The following is a 17,434-nucleotide window of genomic DNA, read 5'->3' on the forward strand; positions in this document are numbered from 1 at the left end:
TCGTAGCATACATCGATTTGTGTATCTGTTAAGCCCTATTCCTGCAGATGGCAGGAATGTGAGTTAAAGACAGTGAGCTATATGGGCTGTGTGTGGTGTCAGACACAGTCTGTACCTTCAAGAAGCTCATTGTCCAGCCAACGGTTGGGATTTAAAAACTATGTAAATCTGGACATCCTAGACTAGAAGGCGGGAGAGCTTTTCTCTTTCCCCTTTAAGAACAGGCTGCACAGGGTTAGATAAGATTGGAAAACAAACTTGGTGTACTCTAGTCTTTTGACTATTGTTGGTAGCTCATGATATAACAGACAAGCCTATTCCTTTGTTACCACCTCCCACCAACTCCCAGAACCTAAGAGCTTCCACCAGCTCCCAGGACAAAGAACATCTCTCCTTTGGCCTTATACTAAATTGCCTCCATTTAGAATAAGTCTCTTTCTGTGCATTATGATTAGGAGAAAAACAAAAACAAACAAACAAACAAAAAAACAAGTTAATTTTGAAAGACAGCATCTCTTCCCAGTCTCCCCAGAATGCGCCCCTGGGCAAAGCTTGCTGTGCAGCAAAGCCCAGCTTAGATTCAGGCGTTATGCTCTGGGATTTATGGTCTCAGGACCCCAGCCTCTGATATCCCTTCTCCATGTCTGAGTCGACTTCCCTGTAGCACAATAACACACCCCATGCTCCGGCAGTGCCAATTTCACATATATTATTTTATTACTCATTTGTTTGCTTTCCAGGGCAAATGAAAAAATAATTTAAACCAATTGTATGTACAGAGGCTTGGTTAGTTTTCCCAAGAACTTCCAGTAAGTCCCACAGCCCTGTAGACAGCAAAGCGTATTACCTTTAACATCTATACAAAAGTCCACCTATAAAAGTCTCATGTATAGAAAGGTTTTCTTTATTATAAGCATCACATTTTGGGACAGGAAGGGGGTCAGGGTGGGAGGTGGAGGAAAGTGTAGGGTGGGGGTCCACACACACCTGCCCGGGGATCATCCTGGATGGGGAGGCTGTGGCTGGTAGGGCTCAGGTGATCTGCAGCGGGGTCTCCAACATCTCCATGAGGAAGGTGTCAATGGGGGTGTCCCCGATGAGCTTGAAGAAGAAGAGGTGCTCCAGACATTTCAAGCCAATGGAGCGCAGAGCTGGGAGGCGCAGCAGCAGCTTGGCAAACCTGCAGGAAAGCCAAGAAGCATCAGGAACAGGGATGGGCATGCACTGCACACCTGCACCTGCTGGCGGGAGGCTGTCCACTTGGTCTTCTCTACCAATCTGTGATAAAAGAGCTGGAAGGGGAGACAAGGGAATCACAGAATCTCTAAGCCTAGAGAGCTTCAGAAACAGGCTAGAGGGCTCGTCAGCCTTAAAGGCAGAAGTTGTAGCACATGACCCTTCCAGAATCTTGAATTCTGTAGCCATGTCCCAGGACTGCCCTCGGCTCCCCTCACTCACGGTGGGGCAGAGGAAGAACTAGATGACTGTGTCCACTCACGTTGCCAGCCATACTGGCTCCTCACAGTCTCTGTGTCCCTCGGGTACCTACACAGATCTGCTGAGGCACCTAGAGCCGAGCGTGAGGCACTGAATGTGCTCAGTCCATGGCAGCTGTCACCATTAGATGAACATGTTTGAGAACCTTACTCTAGCCATCATGCCATCAATCTGTTTCAGTTTCCAGCCCCCACAAAAAGTCTTTTTAAGAATGGGGTCTCACCATGTTGCTCAGGCTGGACCTGAGTACCTAGGTTCAAGCAGTCCTCTCGCCTCAGCTTCCTAAGTAGGTGAGACTACCGGCACATGCCTTGGGGTCCAGAGTCACCAAATTTTTGTTGCCAATTTGTAACCAATTGTTACCAATTTTTTTTTTTTTTTGAGACTGAGTTTCACTCTTGTTGCCCAGGCTGGAGTGCAACGGCCCAGTCTCAGCTCACTGCAACCTCTGCCTCCCAGGTTCAAGCAATTCTCCTGCCTCAGCCTCCCGAGTAGCTGCGAATACAGGCTCCCGCCACAATACCTGGCTAAATTTTTGTATTTTTAGTAGAGACGGGATTTTGCCATGTTGGCCAGGCTGGTCTCGAATTCCTGACCTCAGGTGATCCACGCACCTCAGCCTCCCAAAGTGCTGGGATTACAGGCGTGAGCCACTGTGCCCGGCCAATTGTTACCGATTTTTATGGTCAACTTCTTAGTCTGTGCTTACCCTTAAATTAGGAAAAGAGGAGATAGAAAATCATAGTCTCTGCCCCCGAGGAGTCTATGGTCTGTTTGGGGAGAGGATACATGCACACATGCATACACACTGACCCACACATTATCACACATACTCGCACATGCTTCACACCCATGTGCCCGCACACACATCCTCACCACTCACATACATGCACACTCACACTCTTACACTCTCACATTCCCTCACACACATGCATTCACACACACCCTCACACATACACATGCCCACTCATGTACACTTTCACATGACTTCACAACATGTGCATGCACACACACCTTCACACACTCTCATGCACACGCACCTTCACACACTCTCATGCACACGCACCTTCACACACACTCATGCACACGCACCTTCACACACTCTCATGTATATACACCTTCACACATACTTCATGTGTTTGTACACACATCCACACACTCATATGCTCTTGCACTATATTCATGCACATTACACACAATACACATACTTACAAATGTGCACATACTTAATCTCACATATCTCATGCCTGTGGTCTCACATATGTACACATGCACACTCATATACACACATGTGCATGCGTGCACTCACACATACACACATGCAAACACACTCCACACTCACACTCTAACATGTTCTTACAACATGCACACATGCACACACACACACCCTCACTCACTCATACACACCCTCACACACATTTTTTAATAACTGAAGACACTTGTGAGGTTCACAAAAGGGAGAAAGAACAGTGTGTGAAGGAATTCATCTCCCATCTGCATGTCCTTTCGGGCATCTCTTTCTGTGACATTTTTCACTCTGTCTGTGACATTGTGCCCTCTGTGCACAATGCAATGCCAGCTCATTTTTAATGTTATTAATACTACTAGATATGAAGTCACTCTACTCACAACTTCCAATAAAAAACTCAAGGACCAAAATCACATTAGTCACTATGGCCCTAAGTCAGAGATTTCTGGTTCCAGATGAATCTTTACTGAGTGTCACAGCATCATTTCATGAAAAAGTACAAATGAGAATTTCAATGTTCCTTAAAATGTGTATATTTCTATACTCATGCCATATGACATTTTAAAGAAATGTAGCAATACAAGGAAAATAAAGTGGCACCATCGAAAAAAGTAGAAATTGCTTCCCTACATGGAAAAATTAAAGATCTATGCCAATGCCACACATTACTTCGAAAGCCTCCAGTGGTAAAGCCCCTGAAAGCATTTGAGTGGCATCACCATTCAGGAAAGAGGTCGTTAGACAATAAGGAGTCTGAACTCCTGGCTGTGCCTCTGCCATTAAGCTTTACGGAAGTAGGCAAAGGAAACGGCTTCTCCATAAGTGCAAAGTTAGACTGGGATTAACTCTAAAATTTTTTTTTAACTCTAAAAAGGCCAAGATTTTACAACATCCAAAATTCTAAGTATGCCATCGTACTGCCCTCTTTGTTGTGTGACCTGGATTTAGGAACTGAGATCAAATCTAATAGACGAATGTCCCAGCATTCCTTGCCCACAGGTTAGCAGCAAGAGGGATTTACGCCTTTGAAGGTGCCTGCTGTGCGTGCAAGAGAGTGTGTGTGTGAGTTCTGTGACCTGACTTTTGAGCTCTGCTTTCTGATCAAAGCGAAAGCAGAACGTGGCCCCTGTGACATGCACTTCTGAGACATCTCCACAGCGTGGCAGCACTCTCCCACTGAGAAATCCGCCTCTACCTGGCTGTGCCAGGATCCCCTTCAACCAGGTTCTGCCGACCAGAGGTGACCAGCCCTCAGCACACCCACATGCCTGGCCAGTGACACCCCTGATATACTTGCTGAGCCAACTGTGAACACTTGATCAGGGCAGTCACCCTCAGTCCAAGCTGTGCTGGACAAACCCAGGAGACTATGCAATGGACCCATCCTCTGCTACCTCTCTGCAGTTCCAGGCTCTGCCCTAGTCCTGGCAACAAATGTTGGCCTCTCTCCCCAGTGTGTGGAGGCAGCCCAGCCCCCTACCAGCCGTCTTCCGGCAGAAGAGTCAAGTTCCAAAATTTTCAAAGTGATATGAATTAGAAACAACCCAAATGTCAATCACAGGGCAATGGCTAAATACATTAGGATATGTTCACACTGCAAAATATTACAAAACCCTTGAAAATGATAATTTGTAGTTGTCAATAATTGAATACAATTTCTAGAATGGCTAAGGGAAGAAAATAACACACAAAACTGTATAATTTCATATCTAGAAATGCATACAGGATATATATAATACATAATAGATATACGAAGATACGCACAAGATATAATAGATACATGAGGATACTGGAAAGAAATATACCAAAATATTTACAATAAGTTCTTATTATCTGCTTTTTTTTTTTTTTTTTGATGGAGTTTCGCTCTTGTCCTCCAGGCTGGAGTGCAATGGCACGATCTCGGCTCACCACAACTTCCGCCTCACCAGTTCAAGTGATTCTCCTGCCTCAACCTCCCAAGTAGCTGGGATTATAGGCGCATGCCACCACACCGGGCTAATTTTTGTATTATTAGTAGAGACGGGATTGCTACATGTTGGTCAGGCTGGTCTCGAACAACCGACCTCAGGTGATCCATCAGCCTCGGCCTACCAAAGTGCTGGGATTACAGGCGTGAGCCACTGCGTATTTTTAAAAAATATTTTTCTAATTTTTTTTTTTTTAACCAAAGCATGCATTGCTTTTATAATTAGGAAAAAAAGTGAGTTGGAGTTTTTTGTTGGTTTTTAAAGAAAAACAGCAAGTCATAGAGCCAATTTCAGGAAAATGTATGACACTCATTATTTCTAATGCCCTGCACACAATATGTGCTCAAAAAACGAAAGATTTGATAGAAAGCATCCAGCTCAGGGCTTCAGTTAAGATGACTTGCTCAGGGCTCACACCTGACAGAGGCCAAGCCAATGCTGGCAGCCACGTCCTGACCCCTTGATCAGGGCTCTCTCAATCTCATCTATAGTGAACTGCTAGATTCACCAAAATCCAATCTTTTCTTCTCTTCCTTGGCATACAACAGGGTACATTCTCCAGCCTCCTTTGTGGCCAGCTGGGCCACGTGACTTGGAATCAGCCAATGAAAGTGAAGGAAAAGGTGAGGGCGCTCTAAGACCCAGGTCTGGCCCATATGGCCTCGCCTCTCTGCTCCTCCACCTCTTCCAGCTTCCATCATCTGGATGCAAAACACAGTATGGCTCTGGGTCATGGTGGAGACACAGGAAAAAAGGCGCCTTGGTCCCTGAGTGATGGCGTGCAAGACAACCAGCTCTCTGAACTGACTGCCCACCCGGATTTGAGAGCAAGCAATAGATGCTTGTGTTAAACTGGTGGCATCTGGTGGGTCTATTCAGCTTCATCTCACTAATAAACTAGGCCCTGCCTATTCATTGCACCAAAGGGCCAAAACCCACCTACTTGAATTCATCCACAGCCTCCAACACAAAACACAGCTCAGTCTCTTCTGGACAATTGCTAGATGTCGGCTTATGATCCAGGATAAACAGCTAAGTAGATATTAGACTTCACAGAGGAATAGAAATAATTAGTGAGCATTGGGAGCATGTAAAATTAATCCCTCAAACAAAATTAATGTCTTTAAGACAGTCTTTTCAGTTTCATTTCCAATTTCTACGAGATTTGAGGATCATGTTTTCTCATTTTAACTGGCATTAGCAGAGAGGGAAAACTCTTTGGCTTAGCTGTACTTTGGAAAAAACTTTTGAGAATATCTTTTAATAACTCAGAAATACCTATACTGCTAGATGGCCTCAGAGATCTGCTAGACCGACATCCACCTTTCCAAATGAGGAGCCCAGACCCAGACCCAGCACCTTCCCAGATGCCACACACATGGCACCCTGGGAACCAGCAGCGATGCCTTCTGGCTACCAAAGCCTGTACTTCCTCCTGCATGGGGGTTTCTATGGGGGCAGACCAGAAAGCAATGCAGTCACACCTCAAACACAGGCTCTGTGAAATCACACGAACTGGGTTCACATCTCACCTCCACCACGTGCTAGCATTATGGTCTTCAGCAAGTTACTTAACATTTCTGAGGTTCTGTTTTTTGATAGAAATCGGAGATAATAATTCCCACATTTATTCATTTGTTTGCTATTCATCCTCCATTTAAAGATGTGTGCTATGTGTCAGGCACTGCTTTACCTGTGGAGGTTAGAGGAGTGAATGGTGAATAAGACAGATAAGGCCGCTATCACCATGGAATTAACATTTTTGTGGCTTTCAGCTTGTTATGAAGACTAAATAACATTTGAAAACACCTAAACTTTGCCTGCTGCACTTTAGGGGCTCAATAGTTGAAGAATGGGAGTAGTTGCTGCTGTTACTGCCATTATGCCAGCACTCTCTCACCTGCCTGGCTGGTCTGGATACTTCTGCTTGGTGTAGGCCTCGAGGGTGGCATAAACCTTCTCTCGCAGAGTCTCCACCTCAGAGGGGTTGGACAGGCCCTTGGCATCTAAAAGAGATGACTGAGTTAGCCTTTGATTACACACCCTCCAGCAGAGGCTGTCCCCATTCCCTCTGGCCACCCTCCCTAGAGTTACTAGAGACACCCTGGATAGGGACAAGTGTGAAATAAACAAAGCTAGTCATTCGTTCCCCCTTGCTCTTCTTTCCGTGTCCAATTTACCCAAAAAACTCTTAGGGCAAAGATTTTAAACTCCATGAATAGGCAAATGTACCCACCACTGACTCTAAGGAGAAGAGCTTTATTTTATCCAGACTATTCTCGAAATATTACCTGCACACATTTACCGAGTGCCTACTATGTGCTAAGCATGCACTGAGTGATAAGATGGGACACAAAAGCTGAATTGGCACATGTCCTGCATTGATGAACTAACTGCCTAATTCTGGAGATAAAGCCTCTGCATGAATGATTACGTAATTCTGAAGGTTCCTCTTTCTTGACCACAGCAGCGTTTGCTGGAGCTGATCGCCTCCTTCTTGAAAGACTATTTTCCCTCGAGCCTCCAGGACACCACCCTTCTGATTCTCTCCTTATCTCACTGCCTGCTCCTTCTCAGGTTCCTCTGCTGGCTCTTCCTTTTCTCCCTGACCTCTAAATGTTGGCATGCCCCAGGGCTCAGTCCCCAGCCGTCTTCTCTGCTCTATCTTCCCAGATGATCTCACCCCAGTGTCATGGCCTTACACAGGCAGAGGCTGACAGCTCTTGGATGCACATGGCTTCTCCCATGAAGTCCAGGCTCATATGAGCAGTTGCTTCCTGGGAAGCCACTCTTGGATATCTACTACCCATCTCCTATTTTAATGTCCAAAGACAAGATCCTGATTCCTACCCACCCACTCTCAGAATTGCTCCTCATGGAGTTTTCCCCTTCTCAGTGAAGAGAACTTCATTTTTCCCATTGTTCAGGAAAACAAAACTTTAAAAAACAAAAAACAAAAAAACAGAGAGTCATATTTAACTCCTTTCTTTCTTTCTCATTCTACATTCAATCCATCGGCAAATCACAGTGGCTTTACCTAGAAATATATCTATAATCTGACCGCTTTTTACCACCCCCTTCACTGCCACCCTGGGCCACCATCATCTTTCATCTTCCCCACTTGCCCCAGGCATGTGCCTGCCACACCCATTCAAAACATTTTTCAAGATGGCTCTAGCTGACACTGTGAGCTCTCCTGGATTCCTGGCTCTGCCGTCTCTGTCTCAGCTGAGCTGGAGGACCAACAACATGGGAGCACTGGAGGCTGACAGTGGAGAGGGGTGAACACACACATCCCCTGGGGTCCAAGGGTGGTTACCTGGGTTAAAGAGCACAATGGCTCGCAGGCACCCCAGCTCCGACTTGTCCATCTGCATGTCTTTCATTTTGGAAACCAGCTCAGTTAGAACTCTGTTAACAGGAAACAAGAGGGTAATGAGAAAACCATGAGTAACAGGCGAAGAGTCAATAAAATGAATTCATCCAAAATGTGTATATGCCCACCCTGTTGTCAGACGATGTACCAGTTACTAGGGGTACAGAAATGTAAAAGATGCAACCACTCATTGCAAGGAGATTACAGTTTAACTAAAGAAACAGACATGAAAACAAGCAGCAGCACGATGCCCAGGAATATAACTGCCATGAGCAAAGTCCAAGTGGGCTCCAAAGAGGAAGCAATGAATGCAGGGAAACAGAAAGGCATCATGGATGTCTTGGAAATTAAAAACGCAACAGGCAAAGCAAGGTAAGGGGATTGCAGGTCTAGAAAAACACAGCAGAGGGCAGCATTCAGTGAACTGGTAGAAAGGTCCGGGCACCACGAAGAGGGACGAGTCATTCCAAACACCATGTTGGGCTCTACATGGAACATCTGGGAAAGGGCAGGGAGGTAGTAGAGACAGCTCAGTGGATGTGCACATGACCAAAGAAGACCATTTACAATGGAGGTGGAAAGGGGCCACGGGGCCCTGGCATCAGACAGAGAGATTAATTTCAACTTAATTCTCCTCTTTACCAGTTCTCCATCCTCTCACTCTCAAGTCATCAACTACTCATTTTATTCAACTCCTTGTCAGATGGCTTAATTTTCCTTTAGTATCATTTAAGGCACAGAACTTCTGTCAGGGTGTCCCTGCCTGACCAAGATGGATTTGCTCCTGCTGCAGGCCTCCTTCTGAGATCATCCAGAGCCCAGCATAAACAGTCCATCTTGCCTGGCTTCTTGAGGACAGATCCTGATCCCTTTCCCATCCTTGGCCCCTAGGATAAACAGTTCACCCTCTCCACCCACAACTTACTAGCTGATGTCAAGATCTGATCTCTCCCTGGGAAACCCATTGGGAGAACAGATTCTCCTATCTGCCTGGCAACTATGCTGGCCTCTGACTGGCTCCATCTTATTGTGATCTCAACCTTTCTTTTATTCTCTCCCTCATTCCCCAGGTTTATAGTTTCATGTGCCTAGTGGTCTCTGCATGGTCAGGTGCAGCTAACTGGTCTGCCCATCCTTCCTCCCAGCACTACCCAGAGGTTCATACCCACATGAGAATTCATGTATACACACATGTGTACACACACACACACGTGTACACACACACACACATAACACACACAAATACTGGAAGCAGAAGAGAGACACCTGTCAAAGATGGAGCCGACCCCAGCACTATGGGCACTGCTCCGGTGGACATGTAAACCCGTGGCCAGAAGGATGCCATCCTGCACGGAAACTGAGCGGTGGGAGAAAGAGGCAATCAGCAATTCATTCCACCCTGCAAGGATAAAGAGGAGGTCTTGAGGGAAAACAGACCACATTCTTTCTTTCTTTATAATCACCCAAGGCACGTACTATTATTCCACATAACACAAGCAGAATTGACAATCTAGGGAGGTTAAGAATTAGTTCAAGATGACACAGCTAATTAGTGAAGAAACAAAGGATAAGACTGGGGTCTCCTGACATGGCTCTGCACATCCCCCACTCTCTCTCAGATGCAACTCAGAATGACAGCTTGAGGACAATGATTCTATTTTTTTTAATCAGTCAACAAATGTGGATTGAACATTTAGCAGATAATGGTCACTATGTTAGCTTCCGTGGTGGATAAAGCTAATATACCTTGCAGTTTCTGCCCCCAGGACCTGATAACCTAGTTTTGTTTCTTTAGCATTGTCTAGTAACACCCAACACAGTCTGTAGCTTTCAGCTGACACTCAGTGAGTGTTCATTATCTAACAGGGATGAATGAGTGGACTGGTTCCCAATGCTCAGCCAATCTTCATGAAATTTCCCTGCTGGCTCAGTGACAAATAGGAGATATGGCATATGTCAATGGCCTGCAAGTGTCCCAGAAATAGGAGGCAAGAGAAAATACAGTACATTGAGTCTTAAAATAGGAAGATCGTGGAACCCATCTAGTATAAGCTTGAGCAGACATCTTTGGCTTCTTTATCTCACCTATGAAATGGGAATATCTCTATTTGCCAATTTCATTACAATAATGAGGCACTGCTTCAAATTTTCCTCAATAAAAATGATTTAATAGTCTTTTAAAAATGTATGCAAATTATAAAGCCATGGTAAAATTTGCATGGGAAGAGAGTCCCACTCCCTCATTAACAATGCTTCATTTGGGAATGAACAAATCTGCATAGGGTTATTTCATCATCAACATGGTACATAGCTTGGACATGTTGCAGCTCCATCAGGTTACTTTTTTTTAGGATCCTGGGAGCAATTTCAAAACTGTCCCAGGGAAAAAGGCAGCCAATATGCTTTACCTGCCCGAAGCAAAATGACCTGGTCCTCCAAGGTGAGGTCAGAGAAGTGGGGAATACGCTTGGCCCATTCAACGAGGGTGAAAAGCTGCTTGTCAGCAGCATGACATATGTTGGTAACAGGGTCATTTGTCTGAAAGAGGAACAAAGTACTGTGAGGGACAGGTCCCAGGACTCAAATACACCCCTTTCTCCCATTTCCAGTCCTACCCAAGAAATGGAGCACATACCGAGTTCTCCATGTTCATGTCACCATAGGATTCTGTCTTTGGTTCAACAGCAAGTTCAGCTTCTAGAATCCTCTCCACAGGCATGTCTTCATGACCACTACTGGCACATTCTGCCTCACTCTCGGCTCGCTCCCGGCTCCTCTGTCTTTCTTCTTGCACAGCTGACATGCAGCAGGACATGCAGAGGTTACCATAATGTCCAGGACTACAGTGGGAAAGTTTGTTACCCACCTAAGCCTCAATGTACTCATCTATGAAAGGGGATCCTGAATTGGGGATATTGTAATGTTGACAGATGAAACAAGGAAAGCAAAGCTGTTTGCTTACGCCTATGCAGAATGAGGGGTTCTTTAGTGCATATTCTTTCCAAAGCATTATGGTGATCACACTAAGAAGTATGCATTTTAAGCTTTAATAAACTCTAATTATATCCTCTCTTTTAATGGGCCACCCTCTCCTTGCTATCCTTGCAGATCCCCACATTCTTGCTCTACCTGCTGCCTCTATAAAATTGTGAGCATGAAATAGTTAAGTAGCAAGCACATTACTTTAAAAACTCCCTCTGTCAGATCCTATGCATCATCCTTGGCATTCACGTCCCATTAGGTCTGCCCCTAGTGCACCAGCTTGAACACAACATCACCTGATCCGACTTGTCAGGGAAGATTTTCAGGGAGCCAGCTGTGGGTATTTAGTAAGTGAAGGGGTGGAGGGATGTCACCTAGATGACATTTCAGAATCAGTGGCTGATTTTGGAGGTGGGGGAGGGTACATAGGCAAAGGTGTAGGCTGGAATTATCTCAGCCTCTCCAAAGCTTAGGGTTTTCATCGAGGTTCAGGGCAACTCTCAGAATCCTCCATGTCTATACATTAGGATGGAAAGCAGACTGCTGCCCCCTCTAATTCTATGCTCTTCATCAGGAGAAAAGTCTCTGTTGGGTTAGTTTCCATCATCTAGACGGCTGTAGTTTCCATCTTATTCACAGCAGCAATAAACAGAATTCAATATTAGAACACATTTTTTACATCCCAAGAGTCAGGAAAATTATCCTTTAAGCAGGTGACTAGCTTGAAACTCCATGACAGCTACTCCACTTGCAGCTCCTATTTCTGTTTCTCTCCCTTCCTCCCCACAGTCCACTTGCAAGAGTGCCTCCTACTCTCTGAGGAGATAACAAGCCCCAGAGGCTGCAGAATGGACTGGAACCGCGATGCTGAACATCTCGTTTGTCATGCAAGCCATATCAGTCTTTCAGGATAGGTCAAAGAAGGGTATGACTGCAAAAACACAACTTATACTCCCAAGCTTAGTGGAGATGCACCACAAAGCTTCAAGACAAGAATGGTACTGTGTGGTTGCGAGAGAGGCAAAGAGGGTAGAAAGAAGAAAAGGAACAAGGGAAAGAGACAACAAAACGGTGAGAAAAAGAGGAAACAGAAGGGAGAGAGAACAGAGAGGAGAAAATAGGGAAAAGAAGGGCAAAAAAACATGTGCCTTAAAGTCAAAGAAACCTTTTTCACATATAACTCTACCCCTTCCCTGCTAAGTGGCATTGGCCATATGACTGAGCCTGGTAAGCCCCAATTCCCTTATCTGTGAAGCAGGGATTAACTGAGATGGTTAAGGCTGGCACTTAGTTAAGGTTGGTACTCTTCGGTAGTTAACTGAAATAGTATCATAGGGATGGACGAAGCAATTATAAAAACTCAATACAAATAGTTATTTCCTCTTTGCCTTTGTGTCTTTTTACCCCCTTGGGCTCATCTCTCCATCTCCCTTTTTGGCCTCTTCCCCTCTCTCCTGTTGTTCTTCCTCTTTCTGTCTCATCCTTACTTGCTGCTCACTCTGTCAGCCTTCATTCACTGGCAATATGTAGAAACTATAATATGTATTTTTTATTATATTTGGATTTACTGGGAAATGTTGAATGCTTCTTGTATTAATTTTTTAAAGGTAGGTTATGAGCTTCTATTTGTCTTGACTTTAAAAGATGAGGGAAAGCAAACTAAGTTAAGTTTCATTCGTGGTCCTCAGTCAATGTCTTCTACAGATTTGTAACACTCAAGGAAAATAACCTTCAAGCTTCAAAGAAAATATCCTTGGTGTCAGGGCATTCGATTCTAATTCTAGTTTTGCCATTAACTGAGCAAACCCTTTGCTGTTCACTTTTCCTCTTTGTGCTTTAAATCTTCCTGTCATAAATGAGGAGTCATATATTGTTATTGGGGTGTAGCTTCTACATGTCAGACATTCTGAGCTACTATTACGACACACATCAGGGTACATCCAGGGAACCCTGGATGATCAAAAATAGAACCAAACTCCTGCCTTAGGAAAGGATTTTAACCATTCATCCAACATGTGTTTATTTTGCACTCATTACAATAGCCAACATTTATGAAGCTCTTTCTCTGTGTCAGGAATTGTGCTCAACATTTTAAATAGATTAAATTTCATTTAATCCTCACAATAACCCTCTGACATATTACGAGCCACAGAGAAACTGGTAACATATCTGAGGGCATGTGGTAGGCCATGGTGGAACCAGCACATACACCCACAATGGCTCCTCCTGGGCCCATCTCTAACCTCTCAATACTGCCACCAAAGTACTGGGCTAGGTCTAGTAATAAAGACCACACAGGGCTCACAAGGATGTCAATGCTGCCCACGAACAGCCTCAAAGGTAATCCATTCTCCAGTCTTAAAACTACATGTATATGATGAGAAATCATGGAAATAGACATTCCAGAATTCCTGAGGTGGCCCGCGAATCAGAGGGTCCCAGTCCTATACAGGGTCTGCCATGTGCTTGCTGTGTGAGCTTGTGTGGGTCCCTAGGCTCTCTGAACCTCTGATTTGTCCTTCAGGAAATGGACGTGTTACATTAGAGAATAGAAAATGTCCACTCTGGCTTTAACATTATGTATCCTAAAAGGGCAACAGGTCCTGGTCCCTGGTCCCAGGCAGGTAAACTCTGTGCCCACCCCAATTCCATCTCTTTATCTGTGTGATTTCCATGGTCTCTCTGTTATCTGCTCCAGGATGTTATTATTCTTGTCCTCAAGAAAGTGTCCAAACGGAACCCCAAATTCTATAAATCAAGACCAGAAATGATGGCGGTGAAGGACAGGCTATCCAGTAGCCTTTTAAATGTGGCCCCTTATATAGCAAGAGGAGGAACTAATTCACCTCTTTGCCTTCTCTTTGTCAGGGTAAATGGTGCCAATCTCTTTAGAAAGTTCCCTAACAGCTCATTTTCCTCTCCTAATTTTTACTACTCAGCTTTTCACTATTCTTTCTGTTTCTCCACAGTCTTTTAAAAAATGCAGAAGCAAAAACTGGGTCCAATTTTCTATTAAAGTACCCAAGCCATACAAGAAGGAGTGCCCAGTCTCTGACAGTTCACATGTCCCTGTTTTCCTTCCTTTTTAAAAAACAGTTAACAAACCACATTTCCCAACATTTCACCTATTGACCACTCGGTCCCTAACTGAGCTGGAGATATTCAGCCTGCGTTTCCAGAAATGGATTAGACTAACTCTAGAGAAATAGAAATGATGGTTTCTCTGACTGAGACCATTCACTTTCTTTTAATTCAATATCATGTGCTTGATGAAAACTTATTTTTCCAAGTCAACTGGAAACTTATCTCAAGTGTTTTAGGAGGAAAAAATGACCCTGCGGCCACTGGGCTCTTGTTAATGGGAGAACTTGTAGTCATTAGTTTCATTTTGATAATCATGGTGGGGGAAGCTCCAAGAAGTATCAGTTCTATCTTGGTGGAAAAAAGATGTTCTTCACCAGCAGGTATTTCATACCGTATGTTCCAATCTGTAACATCATTGATCCCACTGCCACAGCAAGTATGACGTAAGCACAGAGTAGGCACTCAGCTAATACTCAATGAATAAATGAATGAGTCATTTTTAGGAGCCCCTGCACTTCTAAAACTTCTGATTTCAGCATTCAGTTTAAACTGTTCATTCAACAATTTATTAAATGGCTACAGTGTATTGATTACTGGTGATAAAGCAGCGGGGGAGAAAAAATCAGACAAAGCCCCCACCTTCGTGGATACAGACGGTAAACAAGATAAGTACAAGTGTTAGATAGTGACAAGTGCGTGTAAAAGAGACAAGGAAGGGTTGGCGGTGGCTGGTGCAATTTTAGATGGTATAGCCAGGCAAGGCTTTACCAAGAAAGTGAGAATTGAGTAAAGATCCAAAGGATGAGAAGAAGTGAGCCATGCAGATACTTGAAAAAAAAAAATCATTCTAGACAGACAGCAAGTGCAAAGGCCCTGAGGTGGGCACCTCTCTGAAATATTTGAGGAGCACCAAAAAGACCAGGATAGCTGAGGCTGGGAGACAACAAGGCATCCAGACCATGTACAACCTTAAGTCGTGACAGAGATTTTTGCCTTTTTGTCTGGGTGAGAAGGAAAGACACTGGAGGATTTTGGTGAAGGAATACCTTGACCCAATCTACTTGTTCAAAGCCTCGCTCTGGTTACTGTGCTAAGAAGAGACTGTAGGAGGTGGAAAGAGGGAGATGTCTTAGGATGCTATGTAGATCACTGCAAAAGATATGGGTAGCTTGGATTGAGGGTTTAGTGGTAAAAGTAGTGAGACATGGAAAGATTCTGGACATATTTTGAGGAAGAGACAAGATTTCCTCACCTACTACATGTGGTGTGTGAAAAAAAGAGGGGAGTCAATGGTTTTTGTTCTGAGCAACTGGAAAATAAGTGGCCATTTCCTGGAAGGGGAAGACTGTGTGAGGAACAGGCTGGGGTGTGAGGCAGATTATCAGGAGCTGAGATTTGGGTCTCTCACTTTTGAGGTTGCCGTTAGATGTCACGGCGAGGGCTGTCCTCAGTTCCTTCACAACCTGGTAGGGAAGGAGACACAGACTAGCACCGATCTGAGAGTCAGAGACCTGGGGTCAATTCGTTGCCTGCCTTTGGCACCTCAGAAAACTCCGTTCACCTCTCTGAGCCTGTTTTCTCATCTGGCGGATGGTTACAGTTGATTAGGTCACCCTGTAAGGCCACCTCTAGCATTTTGACATGTTAAGATTCCAATAATTTGTTTGCTCGTGGGTGACATTCATTTTAGCAGGGACACAAAGAACCCCTCTTCACTGACCCTTTCAGTAAGATGCCCTCTCCTCACAGAAAAGAAGTTCCTCAAGAATGAGGAGCATGCTGGGCCTAACTGACTGAACTCCTTGTTCTTATTTCCTAAAGAAAGGCAGGACCTTCTTACTCTAAAATCTATTAAATTCACCACTATCCCCATGTCCCTCCTTGAGCTCGCTAGTTAATTAACTGCCCACTTCAATTTATCTGTGCTACTTAATGGAAACACTTTTCCATCTACTAATGGAACAGAAAGCACCTTCTGAGGTATTTTCTCTGATACTAGAATACCCAGCTAAACCACACTAAAAATTAAAAGATGTGATGTTTTCAACACACAATGGTGGTCTCTCTGAATGGGAAGGCCAGGCCTATCAAACCTGTGTAATGCCAGTAATGCCAAAAGATGATGGAATATACCAATATCAAAGAATTGTTAGAAGACCCGGGTAAAAAAAGCTCAGTGAGTGAAATCAAACCTGCAGTTTTCCCTAGAGAGAGACCTAGGATTAAGGGAGAAAAATCACCTCCACCCTGAAGGTCAGTCTGACGATCCATCGGTAGAACAGAGCATGAGGACCCTGAAACCTTGGCTCTGAGACTTGCTGCCTGGTTATTGGAAGAAAAAAGGAGATGGTCCAGTTTGGGGATCACCATCTGGGCTCCAGAAGAGGATGGGTAAAGTGGAGGAGGAAGACGCCTCTTGCCCTCTCTTCTCTGGAGAGACACATCTCCTAGGACAAGGCACATTCAATTGCAATACACGAGAAGTCATGGTACCCAAAGTTATCCTAACCCCCAATCAGACTTCTCTTGAGAGCCCTGTGGGGAAGAAGTTTGAAGGGGAAATTAGGATGACTTTGGGCACCATGACTTCTCGTGTATTATGGTTGAATGTCCCCTTGCCCTAGGAAATGCCTCTCTCCAGAGACGAGTATTAGAATTGAATGTGTCTCACCTTCCCTCTTCATGCCCATGACAAGGCACTTCTGATAGCGACAGTACTGGCAGCGGTTGCGCTGGCGCTTGTCAATGAGGCAGTCTTTATTATCCCGACACGTGTAGATGAGATCCTTCCTTATCGTCCTCTTGAAGAACCCTTTGCAGCCTTCACAACTGTACACCCCATAGTGCTTTCCTGGTTACAAGAAAAGAACATTCCATAGATTGTTCTTGTGTTTATTTGGATCTTTCATTCAAAAGAACCTCTTGGTTCTTCCCCAGAGAAACAGGCACATCACTTGGGCACTGGGACAGAAAGCAAATAATAACTAGCAGAGAATGCAGGCTTAATCACAGGAACTAAACTCAGACAGAGCAAATACACCTTTCCTTGTCTCTTTCCTCTGCATTGCTAATTCCAGATAGAATTATTAGAAAATTCCTAAAGCTAAGGCTTTCTTTACATTTATTTTATGAAGGTAACTCTTGGGTTTAGTTAAGCAAATGTTCTGCTTCCATTCAAAATATTAGTGTAAATAATAAATAAAAATATATATGCTTGTCACATATTACCTAGCAGGAAAAGAATCCCAGCTTAACTAATATTTCCTATAATTGAGA

General features: G+C 44.3%; 1 protein-coding gene across 2 annotated transcripts in view; it reads right to left on the reverse strand.

Annotated features, from left to right (window-relative positions):
* Nucleotides 1–888: 888 nt before the first annotated feature.
* Nucleotides 889–17,434, reverse strand: part of LOC105492958 (retinoid X receptor gamma) — a 44,836-nt gene continuing 28,290 nt past the window's right edge. For both annotated transcript variants that reach the window (XM_011760348.3, XM_011760349.3), the window contains 7 exons: nt 16,830–17,009; nt 10,728–10,888; nt 10,501–10,630; nt 9,359–9,491; nt 8,036–8,127; nt 6,617–6,722; nt 889–1,180 (listed from right to left, as the gene is read on the reverse strand). In XM_011760348.3, coding sequence (XP_011758650.1) covers nt 1,033–1,180; nt 6,617–6,722; nt 8,036–8,127; nt 9,359–9,491; nt 10,501–10,630; nt 10,728–10,888; nt 16,830–17,009 — 950 coding nt within the window. In that variant the 3' untranslated portion in view covers nt 889–1,032. The remainder of the gene's footprint in view (nt 1,181–6,616; nt 6,723–8,035; nt 8,128–9,358; nt 9,492–10,500; nt 10,631–10,727; nt 10,889–16,829; nt 17,010–17,434) is intronic.

Source organism: Macaca nemestrina, chromosome 1 (genome assembly GCF_043159975.1).
Source record: "Macaca nemestrina isolate mMacNem1 chromosome 1, mMacNem.hap1, whole genome shotgun sequence".
Taxonomy (NCBI): Eukaryota; Metazoa; Chordata; class Mammalia; order Primates; family Cercopithecidae; genus Macaca; species Macaca nemestrina.